Raw genomic sequence first — 25271 nt, forward strand, 5'->3', positions numbered from 1 at the left:
CCAGGCACAGCAATGGAGATCTTGCACGCACTTTAAATCCCTGCTGGTGAGCTCTGGAAACAACCTGGCTGATATAAGACCTGGCAGACTCCATCCACAGCTGCATTTCAAAATCAGAAAAGAAGAAGCAGCTGAGGGAGCCAACACAATTATCAGCACCTAAAATACACTGAAATCCACCTTGCAGAAATTAGAGAGGGATTCAGCTGATCCTGGCACATAAAAAGTTCTCTCTAGCAAGAGATGGATCCTACTCAGTGCCTATAGGAGGCTGAGAGCACAGCATCGATACTAGCAGAGAAACTGCTTACATTCAGAGCTAATTAACACAGCGAAACAGCATCTGTGCTTTGAAAAATACCCTTGGGGAACAAGAGGTTGGCCAAAGGCACTTGGAGCTTTAGAAAAAAAGAAGGAAAAAAAAAATAAAAATATCACAAAACCCTCCAGCCCTGGAATTGACTACATCTTGTCAGAGGAATTTTGAAACTGTGCAGCTGTTATCCCACGACTAGAGCTGTCCCATCCCTTCCACTAAAAATACATTCATCACTGCTCCGCGCAAACAACTCCCCCCCCCCTGCCCCCATCCCACTCAAGCTTCTCCCTCCTTCTTACCCTCTGGGGATTCCCATGCAACAAACTTTACGAGGCTAAGGAACAGAACTTAACCCAAGCAGCTTTCTGCTTCCCAGCTGCACTGTACCAAGCTGGCAGTGCTATCAGTTTATCAGTACATTTCCATAACGCTCAGCATCTCCACAGGCTAAGAGCAAAAGCTCACAACACCGTGCGTAGCATCTCTCTGGTTGTCTTTCTGGCCCCCAGGCCATAATTGCTGCCTGTACCCACAGTGCTGTGGAGCTCTGGATGGCAAGGTCAGGGCTTTCAGGGAGCATCACGCTGTTTGAGATTCTGGCACCCTGATGCAGGAGGTGCAGCCTGCTAACAGGAGCTGCTCACACCTACAGCCCGTGCTCTGCATAGCTGGAGAATGATTTGCAGCATGTCTGATGTGTCCAGACAGCACTGGATTGCCTGTGCTCGAGCAGTTCTAATGCTTCCTGGAAATACTGGACTTGCTACACAAACAACAACTGCTGGTGAAACTGCAGGCACAGAGAACACATATGCAGAGCAAAGACACTCAGGGTGGAAATGGGTGTGGGGCTGGGGTACCTGGCTCCTCCATAAAGTCAAATCCATTTGTGCAAATACCTGCAAGCATGGATATCTTCCCCCAAATAATTCTGCCTGCCCTGCTGCTCTCCCACCAGCAGACCGGCACACTGCTTCCAGGGGAGCAGCTGCCCTTGGTCACTGCACAACTCCCCTATGCTGCCTAAACTTAAACTGGCTGAAGATGTGATACCTCTTGACTCCTCACCTAAGCTCTGCCATCAAAATAACGACTAAAGCAGAAAGTGTAGTGCATCACCTGTCTGATCTGTAAGTCTTGAAACAGGGTGGAAAGCAGAGCTGCTATGAGAACCACAGGGTCCCCAGAGAGAGGTTAAAATCTTCCATCCATTGCATGATTTGTAGCTGGCCTGACTCATCATCACAGCTTCTGTCTGGTGTGCTGCTTGTCTTCCAAACCCAGCCCTGGCTGATAGCATGGCTGCCCTTAGCCAAAAGGCCCCACCACGTGCAGAGCTCACACCAGCCACTGTCACTGCATTGCAAGGGAGCGATGAGCTGCACTTGGAGGGCACTGCTCTTTGATCTGAATTCCAGCAGCAATCAGTGCTTCTGAACAACTCACTACAAACACAGTTCACTGAGCACAGTGCCCAACAGCCCACACATCCCTGGCAGTTACAGTCACAGGGGCAGGAAAATATTCTATCCCTATAACATGTATCTGAAAATGAGGCACTGAACAGTCCCAGATCACTTGAGATATCTTACAGCAGGATATCAAACCCAGACCTTCTCACACACCGCTCAAACAATTCTTTCCCAAAACTCTCAGTCAAGAAACATCCTTCCTTGTTACCAGATGATACCTGATACTGGTACTTGATTGTGCTATGGGAACAGGCAGGATGGGACCCCACAGCCAGGCACAGGGCTCTGAGCAGCAGAAGCAATGGCACTGGGCAGGCACTGCTCTTATGCTCACAGCTCTACCAGCTTCCAGACCACAACTTTGGCAGCAGCAAGTTCCACCTCAGCACACAAAGCCATAGACAATTCATGTTGCTCTCAAAGCCATGCCCATGGTTGTTAGAAGGAGAAAGCAAATTATTATTTCATATTGGGCTGAATCTGTTAGCAATCTATTTGACAAAATATGAATATGTGTAGGAAGAGCTTGGCATAAGGTCAAAAAGGCTTATGGTGAGCAGGGAAAGAAGAAAGTGGGTCAAAGTGGCAATAAAATATTAAACCACTGATTCAGATGCTCATCTATGACTGCTTAAGAAAGTCAGCTATCTCCAGAGTACCTCCCTTTACAGGACAAGGTCTCCACTTCCAGCTCCTGCAGTTGGCACCGCATGGCAAGCACATGGATTTATGCCACAGGCCAACACCTGAAGCCAGCACACAGAGCAAAAAGTAACCTGAGAACACTTTTCTGTTTGGTTGCAGGAAGAAACACCTTCTCTCCTTGCAGTACATCAGAGCTACCTGTCCTTCACCACGGGAATATCTGCACCACCAGAGCATGCACAAGAGTATGTGGCTGGGCACGGTGCCCTTGGAGCATTTCCTGGCACCAAAAAGCCTGGAAAATGGCAATTGTTCTTGGCCCGTGACTTTATCCCGGAGCTCAGACTCACAGCCAGTTTTGTTTCGAACACCCAGGGGTTTTATATCAGTGAGTGCAGGTTTTCAGGTACCTGCCATGCTAGAGACAGTTTGCAATTAGCCCTACTCCGAACAATGGCTTGGCCTTGCTTTCTCAGGAGCGCTTTGTTGCCACTTTCAGAGAGCTACACTTGTATTAAATCTGGCAGGATTCAGCCAATGTTTGAGAACTTTCTGAAAGTCTTTCAAATTCTGTGAAATATTTTAATTATTTGACAATTAACCATTTTTTTTTCTTCTATTTTTAAATGTTACCGATATGTGCCTTTCCTCACTGCCATTTTATGGGGACTGTTCTTTTAACCACAGAAAAATCATTCCAGAGGTAACACCAATTGCATACTGAGGTATCCAAAACCAAGCAGAATAAGGAACCTCATTCGTCTCCCTCCCTAATGCCTACAGCTTATTTGTGTGTGTGTGTACACAACCACAGAGATATCCATCGTGGTTGCCTTAGGACGAATCAGGTATGGAACAGTTAAATGTGGAGAAAAAATAGGTTTGGTGCTTTTTTTCTTTCCCTTCTAGAATACAGGAAGGAGATCTCATTTATTTTTAAGAGTAATTATCTAAATTAATATTGGGAATGTCTGGTGTTATGTTTCTTATCCTCTGAAGAGGAGAGAAGAGGTATTCCCCTCAAAGGTCTTACATTCAAGAATGCGGAAGCGCTGCATTTTTAGCAGGAGAACTTTCCTTCCATTGGTTTGATGCATATTTGAGACAACCAGGCATTTGAAAGCAAAAAGTGAGATGTGAGCAGTCTGAGTCATGCAGCTTCTCCCTCTTGGGCGAATAGCTTTCACTTTCTCAGCATGTCAGAAGCTGTAAATCTAATGTTTATTCACCCATAAACGCTTCTGGGGAAAACAGAATTGACAACTTCTTCCTTCCCTTTGTAAAAGGACAAACTAATAGAGGACGACGAGGAGGAGGAACCCATAGATCTACCTGTTGGTTTCTGTGGCCAATCAACTCAACTGCTTCTGGACTGGAAGAGGGTGTGCTCTGTTATTTCTAAAACAAAACAGTGAAACAGGTACAGCACCCAGTGCTGGGCAAGCCAGAAAGACTTCTTCTGAAAGACACTCTACTTTAGCTATTCCAGAAAATCAAAGATAATATAGTTGCAATGCCAATAATAATAATAATAATAAAAGGCAGAAATCCAGATTTTTAAAATCCCTTTCCTGGAAGGTCATTCTCTAACCATATGAATGCTTAAACTGTCTGCAAAAGTTTCCAGAGTTAATTTGCAAGAGATTAAAGACATTTCACCTTTTCAAAACCAACTCAGATGCAAGCTACCAAAGGCTCTACATCTGCTTCTTTGTGCATTTATTATCCCACTGGTTTATGATGTGAAAACATTTATCTGTAGAAATGTAGAAAAGTGAAAACAGTCCAATTTATAGGTACTAATCTATAAATTCATAGGTTTTCCTCCACAATGGAATAGATTCACTTTTCCTTACAGCTACACCAAAAGTAGACTGTCACACAACTGGAAGTTTGGAAATCGGCAATTAACAGCAATGTTACATCAGCTGAGATGAGCCTTCAGATATGACTATGCTGCACTGATCCACATGGAAAGGTAGAGCAGGGAACAGGAGGTTTATTTTAACCAGTGTAAGCTGGGTGAGCATTGTATTCAGAATGGACAAAACTGGACTGGATAGGCTGGCACAAAGAGATTTAAACTCAATAGGAGTGAAGATAACCAAAACCTCCAAGTTGAGAGCACAATAATGAGAATTTTGTTCCATTTTTGCAGCCATATTTCTTATTCAACAGGATACAAAGTCTCTCCACTGGTGAGAGCATGCTGCATCCTCCCATAGGAGGCTCCTATGCTCTGCCAGCCTTGGCCTCTCCCAGGGCTTCTTCTGCATGTCAAGTTTGCTGAACAACTCTCAAGCATTGACACAAAGCATTCAGACCCAGCCCCATAAAACACAGTCCTGTTTTGCACCCACAGGCAGATGTATCCTGACACAGTGCAGAAAGCTGAACTGAGTAGCACCCCCTGCACACATACCAAAACTCCCCCTTGTCCCAAACCAGCCCCCCTGGCTGCACACCAAGTAGCAGCTAGTCGCATCTAGCTTCCAAACACAATCATTTAAATCATAGAATGGCCTGGGTTGAAAAGGAACACAATGATCATCTAGTTTCAAACCCCCTGCTATGTGCAAGGTCACCAGCCACCAGACTAGGCTGCCCTTTATGGAGACCAGAGGAAAAACCACCTTCAAGTCTGGAATGGACACAAGCCCTTCCCTTGATCTAACACATGGGTGTCCAATCCTTTGGCCTGCCTGGGCTGCCCTGAGTGAAGAAGAATTGTCTCGGGCCACATCTACATACGCTGCTCTGAAAGTAATGCCTTTTATTTATTTCCATGTACCATATGAGGGCTGGGAAGAATGGGAAAGAAATCACTCACAAATCCAGCATCCAAGGCAGCCTCTATGAATGTGGGTTTTGGTTTGTTTTCTCAAATCATAAGGTGAAAAACGCTGCTGCTCATTAGCTCTCCCTTCTGCATTTTACCTTGAGATCTGCTTTTACTGATGCTCATTCCCCACTAAGTGCCCCCTTTGCCTTCCAGCCCGCCCTGCTCACCTGAGGGGTATGCGGATCGCAATGATTCTGTCGATGGCGATAGCAAGGAGGCTGAAGATGGAACTCTGTGTCAAGACCAGGACGAAGCAGGCGATGAAAAGGCAGCCATAGAAGAAGGCACAGAAGCCAGTGCTGATGGTGATGGCAAAGGGGATTGCCAGCACTCCCACCGCAATGTCAGCAGCAGCCAGGGACACCACGAAATAGTTGGTGACGTTCTGAAGGTTGCTGTTCAAATAGACAGCCCAGCAGACCAGGACGTTCCCCAGGATGGCCAGCACCGCAATGATCAGTTCCAGGATGATGTAAGCTATGTCTGAGAGGAAGTCTTCTTTCCCATGTACTAGCATGGTGAGAGCGACCAGGCCAACGTGAGAACGTGCCAGAAAAGCTCAGCGTTCATATCTGCAGAGCACTGAATGGCCAAGACACCTCGAAGCTGTCTGTGCTCTGCAGAGCGCTCTGCAGCTGCTGTGAGGGTGGCTCACACATACACGTCTCTGCACATGGCTGCTGGATGTCTTCACAGGAGCAGGTGTCAAGAGAAAAAAAGACAGGGCTCGCTCGCTTCGGCAAGGTGGAGTAATTCAGAGCAATTCACACTCTTGCAAACGGATATACAGAATACCTCATGTAGTCAAACAGTGCTCCCCAGGTCACAGAGTTCAGCTGGCAACACGACACAGTAAGTGTGCTGCACGTCAGCATCGCATCGGCAGTGAAGTTTTGTTTCCTGTTGACAGTCACACTGCTAGTCATGGCTTCCTGTCAGACATACCTACCAGCAACATACTCCATTCTCTTTCCCTCTTTCCGCCCAAGACTTGGGAAACATTCTCTTCAGCTGAAGCAAATGTTCAACTTCTCTTGTAGTTTCCTTAAAAACAAATGAAATAATGATAATAACCAAAGAAAAACCACATATGCTAAGTAATCAGCTCTACGGCGGAGATGGAAAAAGCAAAATCTCATTAGAGTGGCATATTAAATCGATAACGGATATTAAACAGACCAAGAAGAATAGATAATTGGCAAAAATCTCACATTCTGTCTATCCTGAAAGCTGCAGGGCCAGACCCAAGGCTCAGGAAGGCAGCATTTCACAGTGATGATGAGAAACAAGAGATGTTTTGTTTTTGAGGCTACCAACTGAGCTGGCACTTCTGCAGCTGCTCGATAGTCTGCCCTGAAACATGAGAGCCCCATTAATTACGCCTTGGCAAGCTCTGTGGCTGCACAGAGGAAAGGTGGAGGAGGCTTTTACATACACCTGTCTCCCTCTGATCACAAACACAGTCTCAGGCCATCACGTGCAGCCCACCCTCATGTACTTTGCACAAATGCGTGCTTCGCCAATACACAGCAAAGCAATGGCACGAACACTCATTCATAAGGGGGTCATGCATTCACTCTGCTCCCACACCCTTTTTTTCCTCCAAATACATGCATACTGAAATGCAATTGGAAGCAGTGAGAATAAATAGTTCAAGGCATGTCAGACAGCAGCGTCAGTACTTCCCTGCTGGGAATGGACACACAGTACAAGGGTCTTCATGTTGCCCTCCTGCAACACCATCTTTTTGCTCACATGAATTTTATCCTATCAGCAAATCATTTTATTTGCTAAATCAGCATTGGACATAATGTTTTTTGTTTGTTTGCATCCACAGATACTGATACACTTCACAGAGAAAGTCAGCTTGATTGTACAACTCCTACCAGCCAGGAACACATCCAGGATATACCCCTGTTAGATATGCACACATAGGCACAATGCCACCACCATATCCCAGAGTGCACTTTCGTATTCCTGCATCACACACAAACCTGGGACACACCACGATGCAGGGAAACACAACTCCTACAGATGCTGTTTCACAGGGATAGTTACACACCACCTACTTGTGTGCCTCATTTGCACACTGATCCTGCAGGTACCTCTGCCTTCAGTAATGCTGCATTTCACCACAGTTTCAGCTAAAAAGTTTATCAACAAAGATACAGTTCTCTGAGATCCACGCCACAGTTAAGAGAACTGTTTGCTGTGCTACCCTGTAACTTCAGTTTGGGTCTTAAACCTCATTTAGTAAAGCTTTGGTAGCAATATTTTCTCATTAACTTCTGAAAGCAGCAAAAGAAACCATAACGGGTTCTCTTAACCATAAGAGACAGATACAGCACCGGCTAATAAATGACTAACTCAGGTTCTGAGGCAACGCACACCTCCAAAACAAACAATTTTTGGTACCTCATTCACTAGTGATGGGTCCTGGCCTAACCCAGCAGGTTGCATGCCTTCACAGTTCACTGTTTTGAAGTCAGAAACCTAATTTCTCAGGACAAAATAAAAGGCTAAAGACAGTGATAATAAAAGAAAATATGATTAACTTGTGATTCACATCTGATCTCAGGAATATAATCTAATTTTAGACCTTTCATTGATTTAGAGCTCTACTGCTAATGCAGCGTTTGAAAGGAAAGTAAATGGCTCTTGGTGGCTTGGATACGTTTCAAAAACCCAGCTTCTCCTTCACCTCCAACAATCTTTTGTATGTTTTGTTTGGTTTGTGTGGAAGAAATGAACAGAATAGATTAGTTTGTGATACAGCTATTAAGAGGGAGATAAAGATCATCCATTTAATCTTTTCTAAAGAACAAAAACCCCAAGAAGTCTCTATATTGTTTATCTTCCTTTAGCTAAAGCCCTGTTTTCCAGTGACCTCCCACGGATTGCATCTACCTTCTGGAATTTCAGGGTTGTTGGCAATGTGCTCCTACATCACTTCTCCAATGTCTGATTGCCCGTTTCAAGTCCCAGTAGGTTTGTTTCAAGGCACTGATAATAAAATCTCCCCTGCAGCCTGCCTTCCAGAGAAGGAGATCAGAAGATCAGATAGGGACAAAGAAAATCGGGAGGAAAAGAAAAGAAAGGGCAAGACAGAAAATAAACGACAGCGCTTTGTGTGAGAGAGTAAGAAAGGGATGGGAATGGCAGGATAAGAGTTGGCAGAAGCCAAAGAAACAACAAAAGGAAAATTAAGACTGTAAGAGAAACACGGTGTGTTTGTTAGATGGGTGCAGGCTCCCATGTTCCACAGTACCACAGCTGCAGAGATGGTGATGGGGTAACTAACGTTGTCAATGAAACAGGGGATACTTTTCCCAGTGCTAGAGCTCCCTTTGGTTGGATTTTCAATTCGTATTAATCTCTCGTGCATTTTGTTTTACCTGGCTCTTTCAGTGACTCACCTCAAACTTGTTTTCCAACAGGACATGAACTAAATCAACACTTCTGTTCTAAAGAGATCCCTTCATACAAATTATTCAGCACAAATACAACTCTGGAATTACTGATGGCTCTGCACATGTGCTGAAAAAGCACGATGCTGGAAGCTGAAGCTTAATGACCACACCACATACTGCTTTCTAATATGGCAGAGCTTTCAACCTTCTACTTCAAACGTTTATTTCGTGGTCTCGTTTTAATCTTTCAATTTAGCTTTCAATTTGTTTGGCCCTTTGTTTCCCATTCCCTTTCACAACCAGCGTGCTAAATCTTCAGCCTAGGTATTTATTGAGAGGCAATCTGCAAGATGTTGTGTCCAGAGGAGGGCATGTCCTTTCACCCTAATCCGCTCCTAGATGGGCTGGAAAATACTTAGAGAGTTCTGCAGAGCCTGCACATCTCAGAAGAGAAATCACCAGAGCTGAGCAGGTGCCCCAGTCTCAACCAAACTACACTTTGTGTCTGCCTCAGCACCAGTGCTTCTGCAGTAACAACTGCTTCTAGAAGCAGGGATTGCTCACCACACAACGCCAGCACATCAGGGCTCTCACCTACTACATACAGAGGTGTCACCATTCAGGGAGCTTTCACCAAAGAAGTCAACCCAAACTTCCCTTGAGTCTCATTGACCTCTCACAGTTGCCAGCCTTCAACAGCATGACACATCTTAAATTGCAGACCCATTTGCAGCTCACTCTAAAACAAGGAAAGGGCCAATCTCCCCATGCACATCACTAGAAATTCACTGAGCAGGGACAAAAATGAAATACGGAGCACTCAGAAGATACATTACAAAATCATTGACTTCATGCAAAACTCAAAGGCTCAGCAACAAGGTCTGACAAGACAAAATTAATTAACTTGTTTTACTCACTGGGGAAGTGTATATTTAACAGATCAGGCCCTTGAGGGATCAACATTGCAAGCCTCTCTAAACTTTAGAAAAATAATCTGTATCACACAATCTGCTGGACAGCTACATTTAGTATTTCTTCTCAAGCTCATGTTTTGTCTTGTTAATTGGATTAATTCTTCCTTGATACCCTGGGCCATGTTCTGGCTTTTCCCCTATTATTAAATAAACCTTTTCTTTTTCTTTTTCTTTTTTTTGGCATTCATAAACCTGTAAAGCTGTTGCTTTGCTCATTTTTAGTGGCTTGGAACACCCTGTTCTCTCTCAGATTTCAGCCCCAGTGAAAAACTGCTCCTTGAAAATTCAATAAAGCACCTGAACAGCACGTACCCATGAAGCAATTCACCACTGAAGACCAAGCAAGCTTTTGTTTGGCATCTCCAGTTGGTTTTGGACTAAGGTGCTGCTTCTTCACCCTCCTGATCACCTAAAGCATTGAAGTGAGCCCCTGGCCACTGCTTGCTTCCCACCACTCATAACTAAAAAACTCACTCCCTGCTCTTGGTCCCTTCAGGCAGCGCTCAGGCCCTCATCCAGCCTCATTCCTTGGGCTGCCATCAGACAACATAGCCCTCCCCAGGTACCAGCTGACTACAGATCACTTTGCTCTCTAGGAGAAATTCCTTCCATTCACACATGGCTGCAAGCAGAACATTACTGCTGCTAAAACAGTCATTTTCTACTTACCAAAGCCTTGAGGGGGGATGCTTGCTGCTTCTAATCCTCACTTAAAGCCCTTCAGCTCAAAAAGAATCTCGCTATCTTTTACATTCAGGTTCCTTAGAAAATTCTCTCTCCTCATTTCTCTAGAGGATCAAGACACAGTGAGTCAATGTGCACACAGGTACTACACCAGTTCACAAAACAGCTCAGACTATAAACAGAGCAAAAACAGGGAAGACAGTAGCAGCACTTTTCACTGTTGCCTGCAGGTTTGCTTTCTGAACCCCAATATGTTCCATGAACACACATCACTTAGAGCAGCTCCCCCACAGCCCTGACCCACCACACAAGGGCTGGAGACAGCCCCAGTAAGTTCTCCCTTGAATGATGGAGGAATGCAGTGGGGTGGGGCAGGAAAGAGAAGAGTAGGGAGGCATCACCCTACTAACCAAGACACACTTGTTCTGGTTGCTCTATTTGCTTCATTATTGGCTCTTGGCTAAATGATCTTTAGGTCATCTGCTTACAGTAATAGGAGGAAATTAAATATTAATAATAGACTATTTCCCTCTAGACTGTTCTTTGTTAACAAAAGGTACAAGTGAAACAAAGCAGACAAAATTATCAGCACTCCATGCTCTTGGTTTTCAGGTACCTGGAGCACTTGCAGCCCCCTTGGATCTTCCTGGAGCAGCAGAGATCCCGTGTCCTGGTACACTTGCCTGCAGGGACACCCAGACAAGCACACAACATGGCAATGTCTTGAAATCCTTCCCTCTATCAAGGGACTCCACATTGCGGCCTGACCCTTGTGGAGCATCATTTTAGACTTCAACCAAAACAACATCCAAGCCACTGATGTTCTGACTGAGAAAAATGCAAATCTTTTCAAGTGCAGAGCTCATCTCCCTTCAGGGAGTGAAGTCTTCCTACAGCGTGAGCCCTGCAGCAGGGTAACAACAGATCAGCTTTGCAGATTATCCAGTAATACTAAATAGGATGAAGGCTTCAGTTTTGCTAAACTCAGGCCAATCCCCTCTTACAGGGAAACAGTAGCCCCCCAAGATCTAAAACCAGCACTCTAAGCACTCCAAGTGAAGGGCAAAAGAAATGGTTCTTCAAAAGTCTGAACTGCCCCAACAGGGAAGAGGGAAATTTCTTATGTTTTCATCTCTGCTGTAGCTCAGGACCAAAATGGAGTGCATAATCATGTCAAGAACAAGCCTGTTGAATTTGGGTGCCAAGTCTTTACCAACGAGGAGACTACTACAGATAGTGGAGCTGTGATAGCAACACAACCCAGGAGCGATTGTACCCCTCAAGCCTGTCCCATGTCTCTGCTCTTCCTGTTTATTACCAACATAAAGTAACAAACCAAAAAAGCCCAGAAAGAGAAACCCCACTGGACAACAAAGGTCACAGTACCGATGAGCTGGCTAACAGGAACAGCAAATCTGAAACCAATACTTCAGCTTTGCCTCCTGCCCTCCGAGTGCTAGGAGTGGATTAATTTTTATTGCTGTAGCGGAAGAGAGGATTGGAACAGAACACATTTGACCATTATTTTTCCCTAAGTGGATGTTATAAATGTTTAAAAACAAGCAAGGGAAAAAAATAAACAAAACAACAAAAACAACTCGTTGTAATTATTCCCATTCTAATGGTCACTAAAAGACAGGGAGGGCAAAACTAAGTAAGGCTGAATGACCAGCAGTTAAATAAACCAGATGAAACAAACAAACCAAAGGAAAAGGGCTCCCTTGTGCCCACTAGAGCAGCATGATGACATCCTGCCAAGAGGCACAGAAATATGGAGGATTTTTGAGCAAACCATTTGCATCCAAGAGTGGTAATGCTCATTTACCTACAGCCTCATTTCCAAAAGTTAAAAATGGAGCATTTGAGTAAACTGTCATAAGGCAGACATGTAAAAAAAAGCATAATTAAAACAATGAATCCTGGCCAGAAAGAAGTTACTACTGCCAATATCATTCACAACGTCTCTGAGGATCCATTTTTCTTTTCCTGTGTGAGGAAAGAACTCAAAGGCAAATTTTGCCTCCGCACAGCCCTACCACAACCAGCTGTGTTCACACATAAGAAGCATTTCCTTCAAGAACAAAATAAAAGAAATAAGGAAGAAGGATTTCAAGCAGAGGTGACCCACTGAGGAATACAGGCTAAGGAGGAATTTGCTCTGAAAATACTTATCCTATTGCTAATGCATCCATTCGGGTGTATTTTAACACAGTGAACTTCTCTCCAGATGTGACTTCATCTTTCATTCTTATACAAAGTTTCCAAAAAGGTGATTCAGAATTGGGTACATCTGTTGATTTTGCTGTGTTCTTATCCAGTTCACAACCCCATTTGTCTCTTCCAGCTACAGACTTGCTCTCCATCAGGCCTTGCTCCCTCTGTGAGCTTGTGCCCTGTGGGCCGTGAGCAGCATTTGCCCAAGTTCTGCCCATGGAACACCAACTCACATCTGCAGAACAGGACTGTCAATGTGCCAGGTTGGCCAGCTCCCCATCATCTTCACAGCAGAAGGAATGCAGCTCCTGCCATCTCTCCCTGTGGGTCTGAAAACCATTCTTCAGCTACACTTCCCTCTCCCGTTGTGCAGTATGAACAGCGATGAGCAATATCTACCTACCTCGGAGCCAAAGAAAAGCTCTCTCATCTGTGGGTCATACATTGACCCCTCTGAACAGGGGTTGTAACTGCGGCCCCACCAGGAAGTCGCGTTACCACCCAGGTGGTTTGACTCATGCCTACCCAGAGCATGAAAAGCAGCTGGGCCTCTGCTGGGTTGCAAACACAGCCCAGCACATCCTTCCTCCCCGCCTCACCCCCTTCCCTTGTCACTTGGAGCTGTGACACAGCAGCAGCACTTGGCTCATGCTCTGCAGATCCTGCCCTGCCCCAGCACCCTGGGGTTCCCCCAGCCCCACTGGTTGCCACTTCCCCAACAAGGGCTGCTTGCTGCTCATTCACAGGAGCCGTAACATTTCCTCCTCATGCCCTGCAACACTGCTGGGTTTTGGCCAACACAATATACCCCATTTCTTCCTGTGTCCTGGCCCAGTCTGAATCACCCACTCATCTCACCTCAGCTCATCAATCCTGCCATCAAAACAGCACTCAGACAGTGCTGTGTTGGGTGCTCATCCCAAAAGCAGATGAATGTCAGATTTTCTGACTACTTACTTTGTTTCCAATAACTGTCCCTCTCCCCTCACTTTTTTAAGGGACCTACCCCACCTCACTCATCCCAATTTGCTGTGCCACACCTCATCATGCCCTTCATTCCGTGCCTTGTGGTCTCAAATCTATTTAAGACCTCTCAGTGCACTGCCAACCTCTGTGGATAAAGAGTTGGCTCTCTGATGACGTCTCAAGGCCAAACACCATCATTGTCCCTTCCTCTTCTGTTTGCTATAACTTGCATCACACTTCTTGCAAAATGACTTGCATCTTTACCACACCCAAACAAGCCTTTCTAGAGGTACTCCATGGGTTATTATTATTATTATTATTGTAAATCCTTGATAATAATCCATTTTATAAGAACTCTCCGGTGCTGCTGTTCTTTGATCCCAAAGTCTCAGGGTTTAGCTGGTGCTTCAAGGACTCTAACAAAGTTCTTCCTTCATTTCCTAAGTCCGTGTGCTGTGGTAAAAGCACATCCGCTGACAAGCAACAGCCTGCTGCTCCAGCCTGCTTCCTCCTCTGCCTGCTTGGGACAGAGACACCCAGTTCTGGTATAGAGAGCACACAGTGCTGGTGAAAATTACATTTCTAGTTAGCGCTTTCCTTCTACATCAAACCATTGTATGAAGAACTAGCAGACATTTGCAAATCACTTTAGGAAACATTCTTATGGGACAAAGCATCTTGTTAGCTCTTTGTGAGCTACAGCGCATCTCTACAAGCAGCAGAAAGATGAGCAGCAAACAGCCTGTTAAAACAGAGATGGCTCTACCACAGTGGGGAAGTGGTCCCTTTCTCCCATATATTTTATATGAGAAGATGAAAAACTCCAGCTATACAGGGAACCCACAGTCACCATCTCGAACAGCTGAGGAAGGAGAAACCAAGAAGGAACTGTGGTGTGTGGCTCAGTTATAAAAGATATGGGTAGAGCAGAAATGAATGCCAGTGAGTCACCCAGCACAGGCATCCCCAGACCTGAGGATGGTTTCTCCCATGTAGACTGTGTCCATCTCTTGCTTGCTGAAATCACCCAGATCAGCTGTATGAAAAGGAAGATCAGGAAGATCCCCCTTCAATACTGGTAGGAAAAGCTACAAAAGCCATCAATGAATCCTGTTTCCATTCTTCAGCCCACAAACACAGCTTCTTACCTTCTATACATCCTGCAAGAGCTGGTACCACGCAGATGTACCAGAGAAAAAGAATCACAAGCCACGGTAAACCCCCCTGAATCCTCTACAACTACATATATTACAACCCTGAATGCACCATAATGGTCAAGCAGAGTATGGGCCAGCATTTAAGCAAGACTCCGGGTGGTATAAAACAACAGATAACTTCTATTAGGCATCTGACAAAGTCAAGTGCCTCAGTTTTAACAGCTCTAAATAAAGAGTCCTTATTTCTGGGAGGGAAACTCTTTTTTGGAATCAGGGTGTTCTAAGAAACCCCTGACCAGGCAGCCATTAGACACAGGTTATTTTTGACCTAAAACTCAAGCCAAAAAACAACCAATTTTTGGAAAGTCAGTATGCTTCCCCCACACATACACCAAGAATCATAATGGAGCTGGTTCCTGCCCAAATCAGTCTGTTGTTATTTTCCATCATCCCATTGAACCTGGGCACTGATCTGTGCATCGGACGTATGTGGAAACTGTAATTATTCCAATTAATTTCAATCACATGACTCTTTCCTGATGTTTGCATTAAACAGTCTGTTTAAATACCTGGTAGCTGTTCTTTTATCCTGGGAAATGCTTCCTACAGAAAACGCGAGCCTGTGCCTAAGTCTGTGCATCTCATCCTGAGACCAAAGTTATTATCATCACAGAATGTGATATTTAACAGCCCTCTTCTCTTGACTCCTTAACCTCAACTGATTCATACCAGGATCTGATAATCCTATTCTGGGGTAGCCTCAGCAACCAAAATGACAGGTCAGTGTGCAGAGGACTTTCCTAGTACAAGAAGGAGGATGCAGATAACAGGTCAGCATTACTGAACGAGTGAGAATAGAAACACTTAGGCTCCCATTGTAAGAAAAAAAAGAAAGGGAGATAAGAAGAGAGAGAAAGCTTTGTAAAAACAAGCCAAAATAACTCCAAAGAATCAGAAGTAGGAGAAAAATAGAAGAAAAACTGAGATGTGAATACTATATGAGGAAAGTACTTGTAGCAGAGAAAAGAGCGAAAACCACCACCTACAAAAGGATGCGTCAAAAGAGCAAAATGAGACCAAATTACACTTCCCTCTGTTCAACAGCACTACTCACCCAAACACGCAGGGCCCCTGCCCAGGAGGTATGCAGACATGACCCCCCAGCTGGCGCTGGCTTGGATCCAGCTGAGCTCCTCTCCTGCCCTCCTTGACAAGCTGCCCAACAAGGAGCCACGACTATCCCTGTGACAGGGAGACGGCAAGCTCAGTATCTCAGTGAGCTGGCAGATAAAAGAGCCCAATCTGCAAGTACTGAGAATGGCTGAGTGCCTTCCACCCTGGCTCTGAGTGCAATCACAAATGCTAATCGACAAGAGCCCGGCATGTCATTTGTCACGTCTCCAAGGCTCCAGGAAAACCCCCCTTTCCTCTCCTTGTATCAGCTGGGGACAGGAAGATTCCCTCATCCTCTGCACAAGGCAGCCTTTCCCTCCCCCTATCCCTGGCTCCAACCATCTCTGCAAGAAGTTTCACTCCCTGCTAACTTCTCCATTGTCTCAGACGCACTGTTTGCAGACGTTCCCTAAAAATGCCACAGCAAGTATTCCTTATTCCTCTTTCAGGTTTTTCCACATCCCCATGTAACACCTGGCTGTTATCTCGTTACTTGTCAGATAGCGATAAGCCCACTGCATGCAACCTCTGACCTATCATCTACGAGAAACACGATCCATCTTGTAGTTGTCATTCCTTTTCAGGTCCCATCTTCCACTGTTGTATTTGTAGCAAACTGCTAATCTTACTCGAGCTTAAAGAGCGTTATTATATATACATATATATACACACATATATGTATAAAACATAAAAATAACACTATCAAGAGCCCCAAAGGAACTTTCTTTCCTGGCCTTCATGGCAGAAGATTTACTACTGCTTTGTAAGCCAGGAGGTTGCAGCACACCCACACTCATCTATCCTCTGCAATGTCATTTGCATACACTTTCTACAAGATTCATTGTATTTTATGCTACCTGGTGATTATTATTCTTTTTTTAATGTTCTAAAATAATTAACCAATAGGTTCAATGATGAGAAGCATTCTTTCTCCAGAGCAAACCAAACGAAATCGATAGGTTTTGAGTTGGTTGCTTAAATGGACATGGATAGTGAGGTCTAACGAGCTCCCAGCTCCCACCTGAGCCCCTTCTGCCACTCCAGAAGAGCACACATCTCCCTTAGGAGCTCTCCCATTCTGTGCCAGCCCCACTGATTTATCTGCTCAAAGCACTGAATTAAACTCCAGGTGTCAGGCTTCATATGATCAGCTCCTTACAGAATTCAATTCAAGGAGGGAAAGAGATCACACCCTTAACTAACTCCCATTTACCAACTATCTGCACTTGATGAAGTAGTTCTAAATTCTCTTAGCTCATCCTTTGCAAGTTTCTCAATGAGGTTAAGGTGATGAATGAGTTATAGCAAAGTTTAAGCTGTGCATTGACTGTTTCTTGCATGCCTGGGAAGAGAGGAATCTCCACTGCAGGTCCTTTAGGAGCAGGATGAAGACATAGATGCTGGGAAAGGCAGAGCTGATTCTGCCTTCAGGCAGCGGCATGGATTAGATGACCTCAAAGTACCTCCTGAGGATATTTTCCATAATTGAGAGTTGTATATGCCATCTGGCCATCCTGATCTAGAAAGGTTTACAATAGAAAAAAATGTGAAAAACAACCAATAATTATTCCTGACTCAGATGCAGCCTTTGTGAGGGGAGAGGCATCTTCTGATTCTGCAGAGGAAACTGAAGCCTTCAGAGGTTAAACTTCTGTGCCCTCCTGAGTCAGAATGCTGCCAGTTCTTTACCTCTAATGGACCAAATCACAACATTCAGCTGCATGAGCAGATAGGCCAGAAACCTGCCCTGTTGTGCTGAGGTCACTTTGCCAGGACTCTCTTTGCAGGAGTAAAACCTAAAGGCAAACCACAATGCAAGCAAGTCTTCTGGTCCTAAACAGCAAGGGAAAATGAAAGGAAAAGCTCTTCACTGACTTATGAGAGTCCTCCCTGATTCCTTGAACCACAGCTCTGTTTTTCTTAGTGTCCAACAAACAAACCACTCTAATTGCCCATCTCTATTTTCAGATGGAAAATATGGTAAAGAAGGACTTGGGGGGTTATTTACCATCTGCACAGGGTGAAGAGAATGAACAAGAGCAGCTGAAACCTGTTTGGGCTGAAGGATGGACTCAGGAGGAAAGTGAGAGCGAGGTGCCACAGGCAGCCCTGAGCTGGAAAGCACCATGTGCTCACAGCTGGACAGAATGAGATGAAGCGCAGCTACAATACGTGTTGTCCCATCTGACGTGTGAAAATGTGGGTGGAAAAGTCAAACCAAAGCGAAGAGCTGAAGCATAGTGAAAACAAATGCTTCGGCAAAAAAGATCTGTGAAGCCTTAAGCATCCTGTGCTGATGAGATCACACAGCCTTGAACCCTACAAGTAAAAGGGATGTGGGGGCCTCCCTATGTGGCAGACTCTGGGTTCAAGACTGAAGGAGATTCATTGGGCCAGCTCAGACCCTTTGGAGTAACAGATAAAAGGATGAGCAAAGATCTGCAGCAGTCCCCAAACCTGCAGGACTGAGCTTTCCCCAGTCATTCTTGAGAGGGCTTGACCACATGGCTCAACATCAAATCCATTATTGAAGATTAAACAGAAAGATGAATAGCTTTCAAAAGTTGATTACGTACGAAAGCAATAGATAGCGCCAGCCGCCCTTATGGAAATATCCCATTAAAATCAGCAAAAATAGAAATGCAAACACAGGAGACCTGGTAGGAGGCTTTTCAGCTCAGATCTTCAGTGCCTTTTGAAGCCACTGATAGAAAAACATAAGCCAAAAACATTACAACTGGGCTGACAGCATCACCTGGACTCCATTTTTAAGGTATAAAATCACGTATGGAAAGCCAGGAAGATTCTAAGCATATAAATTGCAATCTAACCCCATGAGCAGCACTAAAAAGGGGTCCTGCTCACCTACGTTCTGCACCCCAGAGTAAGCCCTCTTTATTTCATATGCACACATACATGTTTGCAGTTTGTACCCACGTCTTTTCTCTGCACATTCAAAGGTTCATAGCTTTCCTACATAATACAGAACTGAACCATCTGCTACGTTAGGACTTCATATTGTTTGTGATATTTCTTCATAAAGATCTATTTCTTTATATAGAGATTCTCTGTTTTTCACAGATAGTTATTTCTCCCACACACTTAACTCAATGCAAACACTTCTCACGTGCCCACTGCTCACTATCTAATCTCTGTGTTGCTACCTGGCCGTATGATATGCTGGGGGTCTCTATGGCAGGAGCTGGCCATGCTTTCCTTTCCACAGAAGAATGGATTTATCAATTACTACAGTTCTGGAGTTACACAGGCCTGAGACTTACCAACCTGATAAGAAACCTGAAAACAAATACATCCAACGATAGACTTATCTAAGAGTTGACCATCTCCTTAGGAAAATAATTTTAAGCAGTTAAGGCAATTCTATTAACCACTATTTACTAAATGAGTCACGGCATTTAAGTTAACCCTTCCTGTCTCCTCCGTGGCCCCTCTGCCCAAAACACTTTGGAAATCAACTACAAAGCCACGAACAGAGCCCGGCGCTCGGAGCCCGCCCTAGGACACAGCAATACTTTAAAGCAGCGCAAAGACAACACCTATAACAAAGACAACACCTATAGGACGCGGAAAACTCCCCCCAGCGACACCCTGACCCCGCACACACCTGCTGCTGCCCGAGCTTCTCCGTGTCAGGGCGGCATTGCCCGTCCCGTTGGGCACGGAGCCGCCCCGCGCATCCCCCCGCTGCTGGAGCCCGGTACGTCGGGCACAGCGGCCGAACTTTCCTCCGCTCGGCACGGAGCGAGGAACGGGACGAGGCTGCGACCGGGGTTAGCGCCGTCTGTTAAGTCCCTGCCCTCTTCCCCTTAGACCGATCGCAAAGCGCATGGAAATCTCCTTTGTTAAACAGTCCGCACAAGTTGACAGGATGCAGGGTGCTCCCGGGGAATCACTATTTTATGATTAATTGCTTTCCAGCACAAACGGCAGCCGAGGAGTTCGGAGGAGGGCTGGGTGCAAGGGGACAAAGTCCGGCACCTGATGGTTAAGGGAAAGATCCGCGGGGCAGAGCCCCGGCCGAGGGGGTGTGTCGGGGACTGACAACCCGGAGAGGGGCCGGGGCTCCGGCAGCGGGGCCGGGGCGAGTCGCGGCTCAGAGAAACGGCCCCGTCCCGGGACTGCGGTGCAAAGCGAGGGGCCGGAGCCGCGGCACACACAGCGAGGGGAGCTCAGCCGCCCGAAGCGCTCCCGTCCCGGCTCCCACCCGCTCCCGTCGCATCACCCACCTGCCCTGGGGCGCCGTACCGCGCCGCGCCCGGAGCCGTGAGCCGCTGCCGGGCGCTGCCCCGCTCCCGCCGCAGGACGCGGGCGGCTCGGGGTCGGCGGCTCCCCCTGCAGGGCGGTGCGGGCAGCGGAGGGGCGGCGCGGAACCCCCCGGCAAGCGGAGCCGCCCCGGGTTTACCTGGCGGCCGAGGGGAGCGGGGGCTCCGCGGTGGCTGGAGCGGGTGGGGCGGCATTGGAGCTCCCTGCAGGAAGTCCAGCTGCCGGAGTGAGGGACCTGCGAGGGACGGAAACGGGCTTTTAGTGTGTCTTAGACAGGGCGCACGGGAAGGAGGGCTTTTCCCACGCGCTGTTGGAAGTGTCTCTTGTCTTTCCAGGCTGCCGATGCCACCCACCGAGCTACAGCCCACAGCCGTACCGAGTGGCACGGCACTGAGCTCCGAAAAGATTACACAAGCAGAGAAACCAGCGGCTCTTTCTCTCCTCTGCTCCGCTGTCTCTGCCACCGACAGCGTGGAAAGGAAACTCCGTCCGTGATCGCTCTGAAAGAGCTCAAAAACGCTCAGCCCAGCCATTAAACGTCTGCCAGAAGTGCCACAGACTCGTTTGAGTTGAAAGGGACCCTTGAAGGCATATAGTCCATCTTCCCTTAAACGAACGGGGGCACCTACAGCTCTACCAGGTGCTCTGAGCCCTTGGGTGTCTCCGGGGTCGGGTACTGCTCCCATAACGGCCTGCCCTGTACAAGAAGCTGTGTTTTCCTCCCACACGATGCTCCACAGTCCGTGCTGGGTCTCAGCTCCCTCCCAGGTTAATGCTTCCTACATCTATGCCACTGGTTCTCTCACTTTTGCATGTTCATTTCTAATTACTGCACACATAAAAGTTCACAATTAGCAGCCGGTGTTTAACAACCTATTAAGCAGTTGGATAGGAGATCTTCCTTTACAACAGTGAGATTTGAATAGATGCTCCCTTCTTTTTGAATTCTATTTTTGCTATCCCTTGTCATGTAGAACTGCATCATTCTTCTGATCGTATTTTTCCTTTTGTACGTCAATGTGTATTCTCTTTATCTATACATTTCCTACTCATGTACTCCCTTATCAATGGTCAACAAGAGCTGTAAACTGAGGTTTAAGGAATACAGTCAATCGCCTTTTATAGCAATTAGAAAATATCATAGTTTACATTAACAACCTATGGAGTAGGGGGCAGTACAATGGAGCCTTGATTATCTTTCCATTCTTTGTGGCTGTTGAGAAAACCAGGATTGCTATGGCTGCTATGGCTGGACAGTTTGAAGAGGGACTGCTTGAAGTGAAGGCTGAAACTGCTTGGAAATGAGAGTTTCCAGCAGCCGTGGTGAAGGTGCTGCCACTTGTCTGGAGAGCAGAAGGCTTGTAATGGGAGCTGAAAGTAGCCCAGGACTGCAAGGAAATAAAGGAATTCCAATTCTCCTGATTACAGTCAATAAGGTTTTTGCAGTCCTGACAAGAAGAGTTGCAGAAGCACACTGTCTTCTAAGAGAACACGCAGAAACCTTAATTCTGGGCAGTTCAAATGCAGTGATATTTGCACTCCTTAGGCTTGGGTCAAGAAGTAAATCCTAGGAAGACTGTGTAAAATAAACCCTGAAAAGCCTCCCTCAAGATGAAAGTAAAGTAAACAAGAACTTAACACTTAAAAGACCTATTGTGATTCTCACCATGCTCTCTGCTGATCCTGCTCTAGTGACATCCTGCTTGGGCTCATCAGTGAGGCTGCTGCAAACACAAAGAAGATCAATATAATCACAATAGCCAGCACCAGCCCATCACCCTTGTACAGAAATCATACCCGTGTTTACATATGGGAAACTGTCTTGCAGAAAACAAGCATCAGTTTGTCTTGGGCAGAGTCTGGAAGTACTAATGTGTGTATTGAGGATAAAGGGAAATACTGCATTTTCTGCATCACATATTTTTCAGTTACTAGAGACTGTCCCAAACTACTAGTTCTGCTCATTGAATCACAGGCTATAGTTAACTGTTTGCTTTTGCTTTACACAGTAGTTTCTAATGGTCTGGTACTTGAATCATTGCATACCAGTGTGAAGCACTGATCAGACATTAGTTAATGAGTAAGTGACAACAGCAAAGTTGTGTATCAGGGCTGTGCTGAAACTAAGTTGCTGATACCTGATGCTTTACTTCTATGGTATCAGAGCTGCAGGTTGTGTCCACTAATCAGAAATAAAAACTTACTTTCAGTCTTTCATATCCACATTAAGATTATTCTTCACCAGTTTTGGAGCTATACTTCATTGCGAACCTCCCCATCAGACAAAGTGATTTATGCCATACTGCATTTAAGAGGCATATTTTGCAAAGATGCTTCTAGTGGAGTAGGGCAATAGTAAACATATAAAGGCATAGGAGACATTAAAAATCATGTGTTCTGACTTGCATATAAACCCATATCCGCAATTACTGCCCACATCTCCTAAAGGACAGTGGAAAGCCCTTGTGTTAGTCTCCCCAGACAGACTGGCTTCATTTCTTCAGATGCTATTCAGCATGACAGAAGACAAGATGGGAGTTCAATCTAAATTTAAGCATTCTCTGTAGACTATTAATAGAAGAAAAACTAGTAGCATGAATCATCATGTGGGAGCTGCAGAGCGACAGCTATTTATTTTCTATAATAATAACATATAGAAGTTACCTTCATACAATAAAGAAACTGTTGGACTTGCAAGGCTCATCAGGAAGAAGTCAGATGATTCCTCTTCACTGACAACTATTCACATTTTATTCTAAGGAGCAATGAGAGGGCAACCCTTATTTAACTTGACAAAATCCACATTGTGTGTATCCAAGCTTGTGTTACAAAATCTAACCACTGGCTCTGCTCCACGCCACTCCTTGCTCGGAAGAACAGTGACCTGCTAGAGGTGTGGTGCAAAATGAGAGAACTTTGTAGATTTATAACACTAACTTAGTGTTATAGCATTTGTTTCAATGCTTGTACAATGCTTATGGCTTATGCCTCTGGCCAGGAGTAAAACTGCAGCAAGTCCTCCCTATATGTTACTTCTCTGCTGGAACAAGAGTCCACCAGTTGAACCATCATCTTCAGGAAAGATTTGTCAGAAGGACTGAAGGCATAACAGCTCCTGAACTGCAAAACTGCAGACATTCAGCACCTCGCATGCTCAAACCCTTCCATGCTGTGATGTTGTTTAAAAAGATAAAACTGGTTATGTGCACCACGGGATCTACCCTTAGCTAACTTAGACCATCACAGTCTGGAATCTGAATCTACTCTCCCAGAGACACACAGTGTTAACACACGGTGTTTGGTGGATTATTTATTTTCTGAAAAATATGATATTGTCAACAGCTCAGTGAATTTGTCTCCAGACTGTTATGTCTCCTTCTCAAGTTTCTTTCATTTTTAAGAGCTTAACTTTGAGGCCTCTGGCGTGAGGAGCCTAAAATGATTTAAGGAAAGGAAGCATAAACAAGGGATCAAGCTACACACTGCACTGGAAAGAAGCACAAACATCTCCTCACACTATATGACCAGTGCAAAAGTCTAGCTGTAAAAATACTCTCGCTGTGGTCAACCCCATTTTCATAACGAGGGCTTTCCAAAGAACCAAATATACCAAAAAGCAAAGAACATCTAAGAGAAGTTGACATTTTGTTTTTCAAACAGGGTGTTTCGTACACAAAAATTCAGTTTCATAATCACAGCTCAATTAAACCATGGTGGTAGAGAGGGCAATGGCAGATAAGACTAGCAAAAACCTTCGTTTGGACTAGGACTGATGGTGCGTTGCTTATCTACTTTGTTTTTTAGGTTTTTTTTTAGTCATAGATCAATTTTTCTTCCTAAACAAAGACGTACACAGAAGAAACTTTAAAACAACATTTCTAAGAAAAATGAGGCTAATAAAAACCATGTAATTAGACATAAATGCTCTTCTAGCCCTGAGCTGCCAGGAATGGAGAGGCTAATTAGCTAACTTCTACATTCACGTGTTGGGCTGCAGCATTAAGTACTAATTCATATGGAAGGTACTGGGGCTTTCCACCACACAGTTATTGCCTTTTGAGCAATACTGTACCTCACTCAATCATTAGAGCTGAGAATGAAAGAGAAAACATACCAGTTTAATATGCCAAACATAAATGATAGTGATCAAAATATCAAATAAATAGGCAGAATACTAAGTGAGGGGGGCTAGGAGAGGGTGAGCAGCGGAGAAGGCACCACAAAGTGCAGAGAAGGCAGGTTTTTTGCTATTGTTTTTAGCCTAAGCAGCAGCTGCTGGCTATTAGTAACTTCCTATCTGTAGAGGGAAGTAATTTTTTATTTTTTGTGGTTTCGAGAAGAACTTCATGGGGGAAGAACTTCTATCTTCATGACCCCTCTTGTCTATGTGCTCTGTGGAACCACCTATAGGAGAGAGGTGAGTCCAAGGAAGTTCTTTGTAGAACACATGATATAAACCATATCTCTTCCCTCAATCAAAGCCACCGTGAAACTCTCTTTTGATAAGAATTTGCGTGGTAAGTTCTGTAATATTAACCTATTTCCTACACAGAAATTAACTGCAGAACAACCACGACTCCAATCTAAGCTGTTCCGACTTAATACAATGGAATATTATAGTGATGTTCTTTCTGAGCTTTTTATTTTACTTCTCCAGCGTGCTGCAGTTCATTACAGAATAACCTTCCAAATTGTTTAATTGATGTTATTACATTCAATTTAATTTTATTAAAAACACAAAACTATCACTGTGTGTTCGTTTACTGACAGCTTGTAAGATGTTCTGTGAAGAAACTTCAGTTAGATAATGCTATTTATTTTAGTGACTGTGGGTAAGAAAAGTTGCAACTCAGACTGTGCAGACACAATTGTTTTAACATACCTCAGGCCGGACTTGCATCCTGCTTGCTGTTTTTGTCCTAACCTTCATGTTGTCAAGTGCAGACGTACCAGTTGCTTCTACAATACTGTCATGCATGTGCTGCAGAAAAGAAAAACATCCACTTTCTGACATGAGGCTTTACTACACACTTTAAAATATTTACTCTTATGGATCTTAAAGAAGATCTGTGCTTAAAAACAGCATATTGATAACATTTCAGAACTAATTCTTTTGACTCATTCAAATTCA

General features: G+C 45.0%; 1 protein-coding gene across 5 annotated transcripts in view; it reads right to left on the reverse strand.

Annotated features, from left to right (window-relative positions):
* The window catches only part of ADORA2A (adenosine A2a receptor), a 32051-nt gene extending 6970 nt beyond the window's left edge, over window positions 1-25081 (reverse strand). The window contains exons 1-5 of one of the 5 annotated variants that reach the window (XM_085509515.1): window positions 25023-25081; window positions 22805-22895; window positions 21807-21864; window positions 20280-20375; window positions 5446-6322 (exon numbers count right to left, since the gene is read on the reverse strand). In XM_085509515.1, coding sequence (XP_085365641.1) covers window positions 5446-5795 — 350 coding nt within the window. In that variant the 5' untranslated portion in view covers window positions 5796-6322; window positions 20280-20375; window positions 21807-21864; window positions 22805-22895; window positions 25023-25081. Of the gene's footprint in view, window positions 1-5445; window positions 6323-15797; window positions 16202-19481; window positions 19891-20103; window positions 20233-20279; window positions 20379-21806; window positions 21865-22804; window positions 22896-25022 lie in introns of those variants that run through there. The other 4 variants (XM_015878417.3, XM_015878418.3, XM_015878415.3 and 1 more) reach the window with 4 other exon arrangements.
* Window positions 25082-25271: the final 190 nt, after the last annotated feature.

This window comes from Coturnix japonica, chromosome 9, assembly GCF_054131305.1.
Source record: "Coturnix japonica strain WE chromosome 9, WE-NBRP24, whole genome shotgun sequence".
Lineage (NCBI taxonomy): Eukaryota > Metazoa > Chordata > Aves > Galliformes > Phasianidae > Coturnix > Coturnix japonica.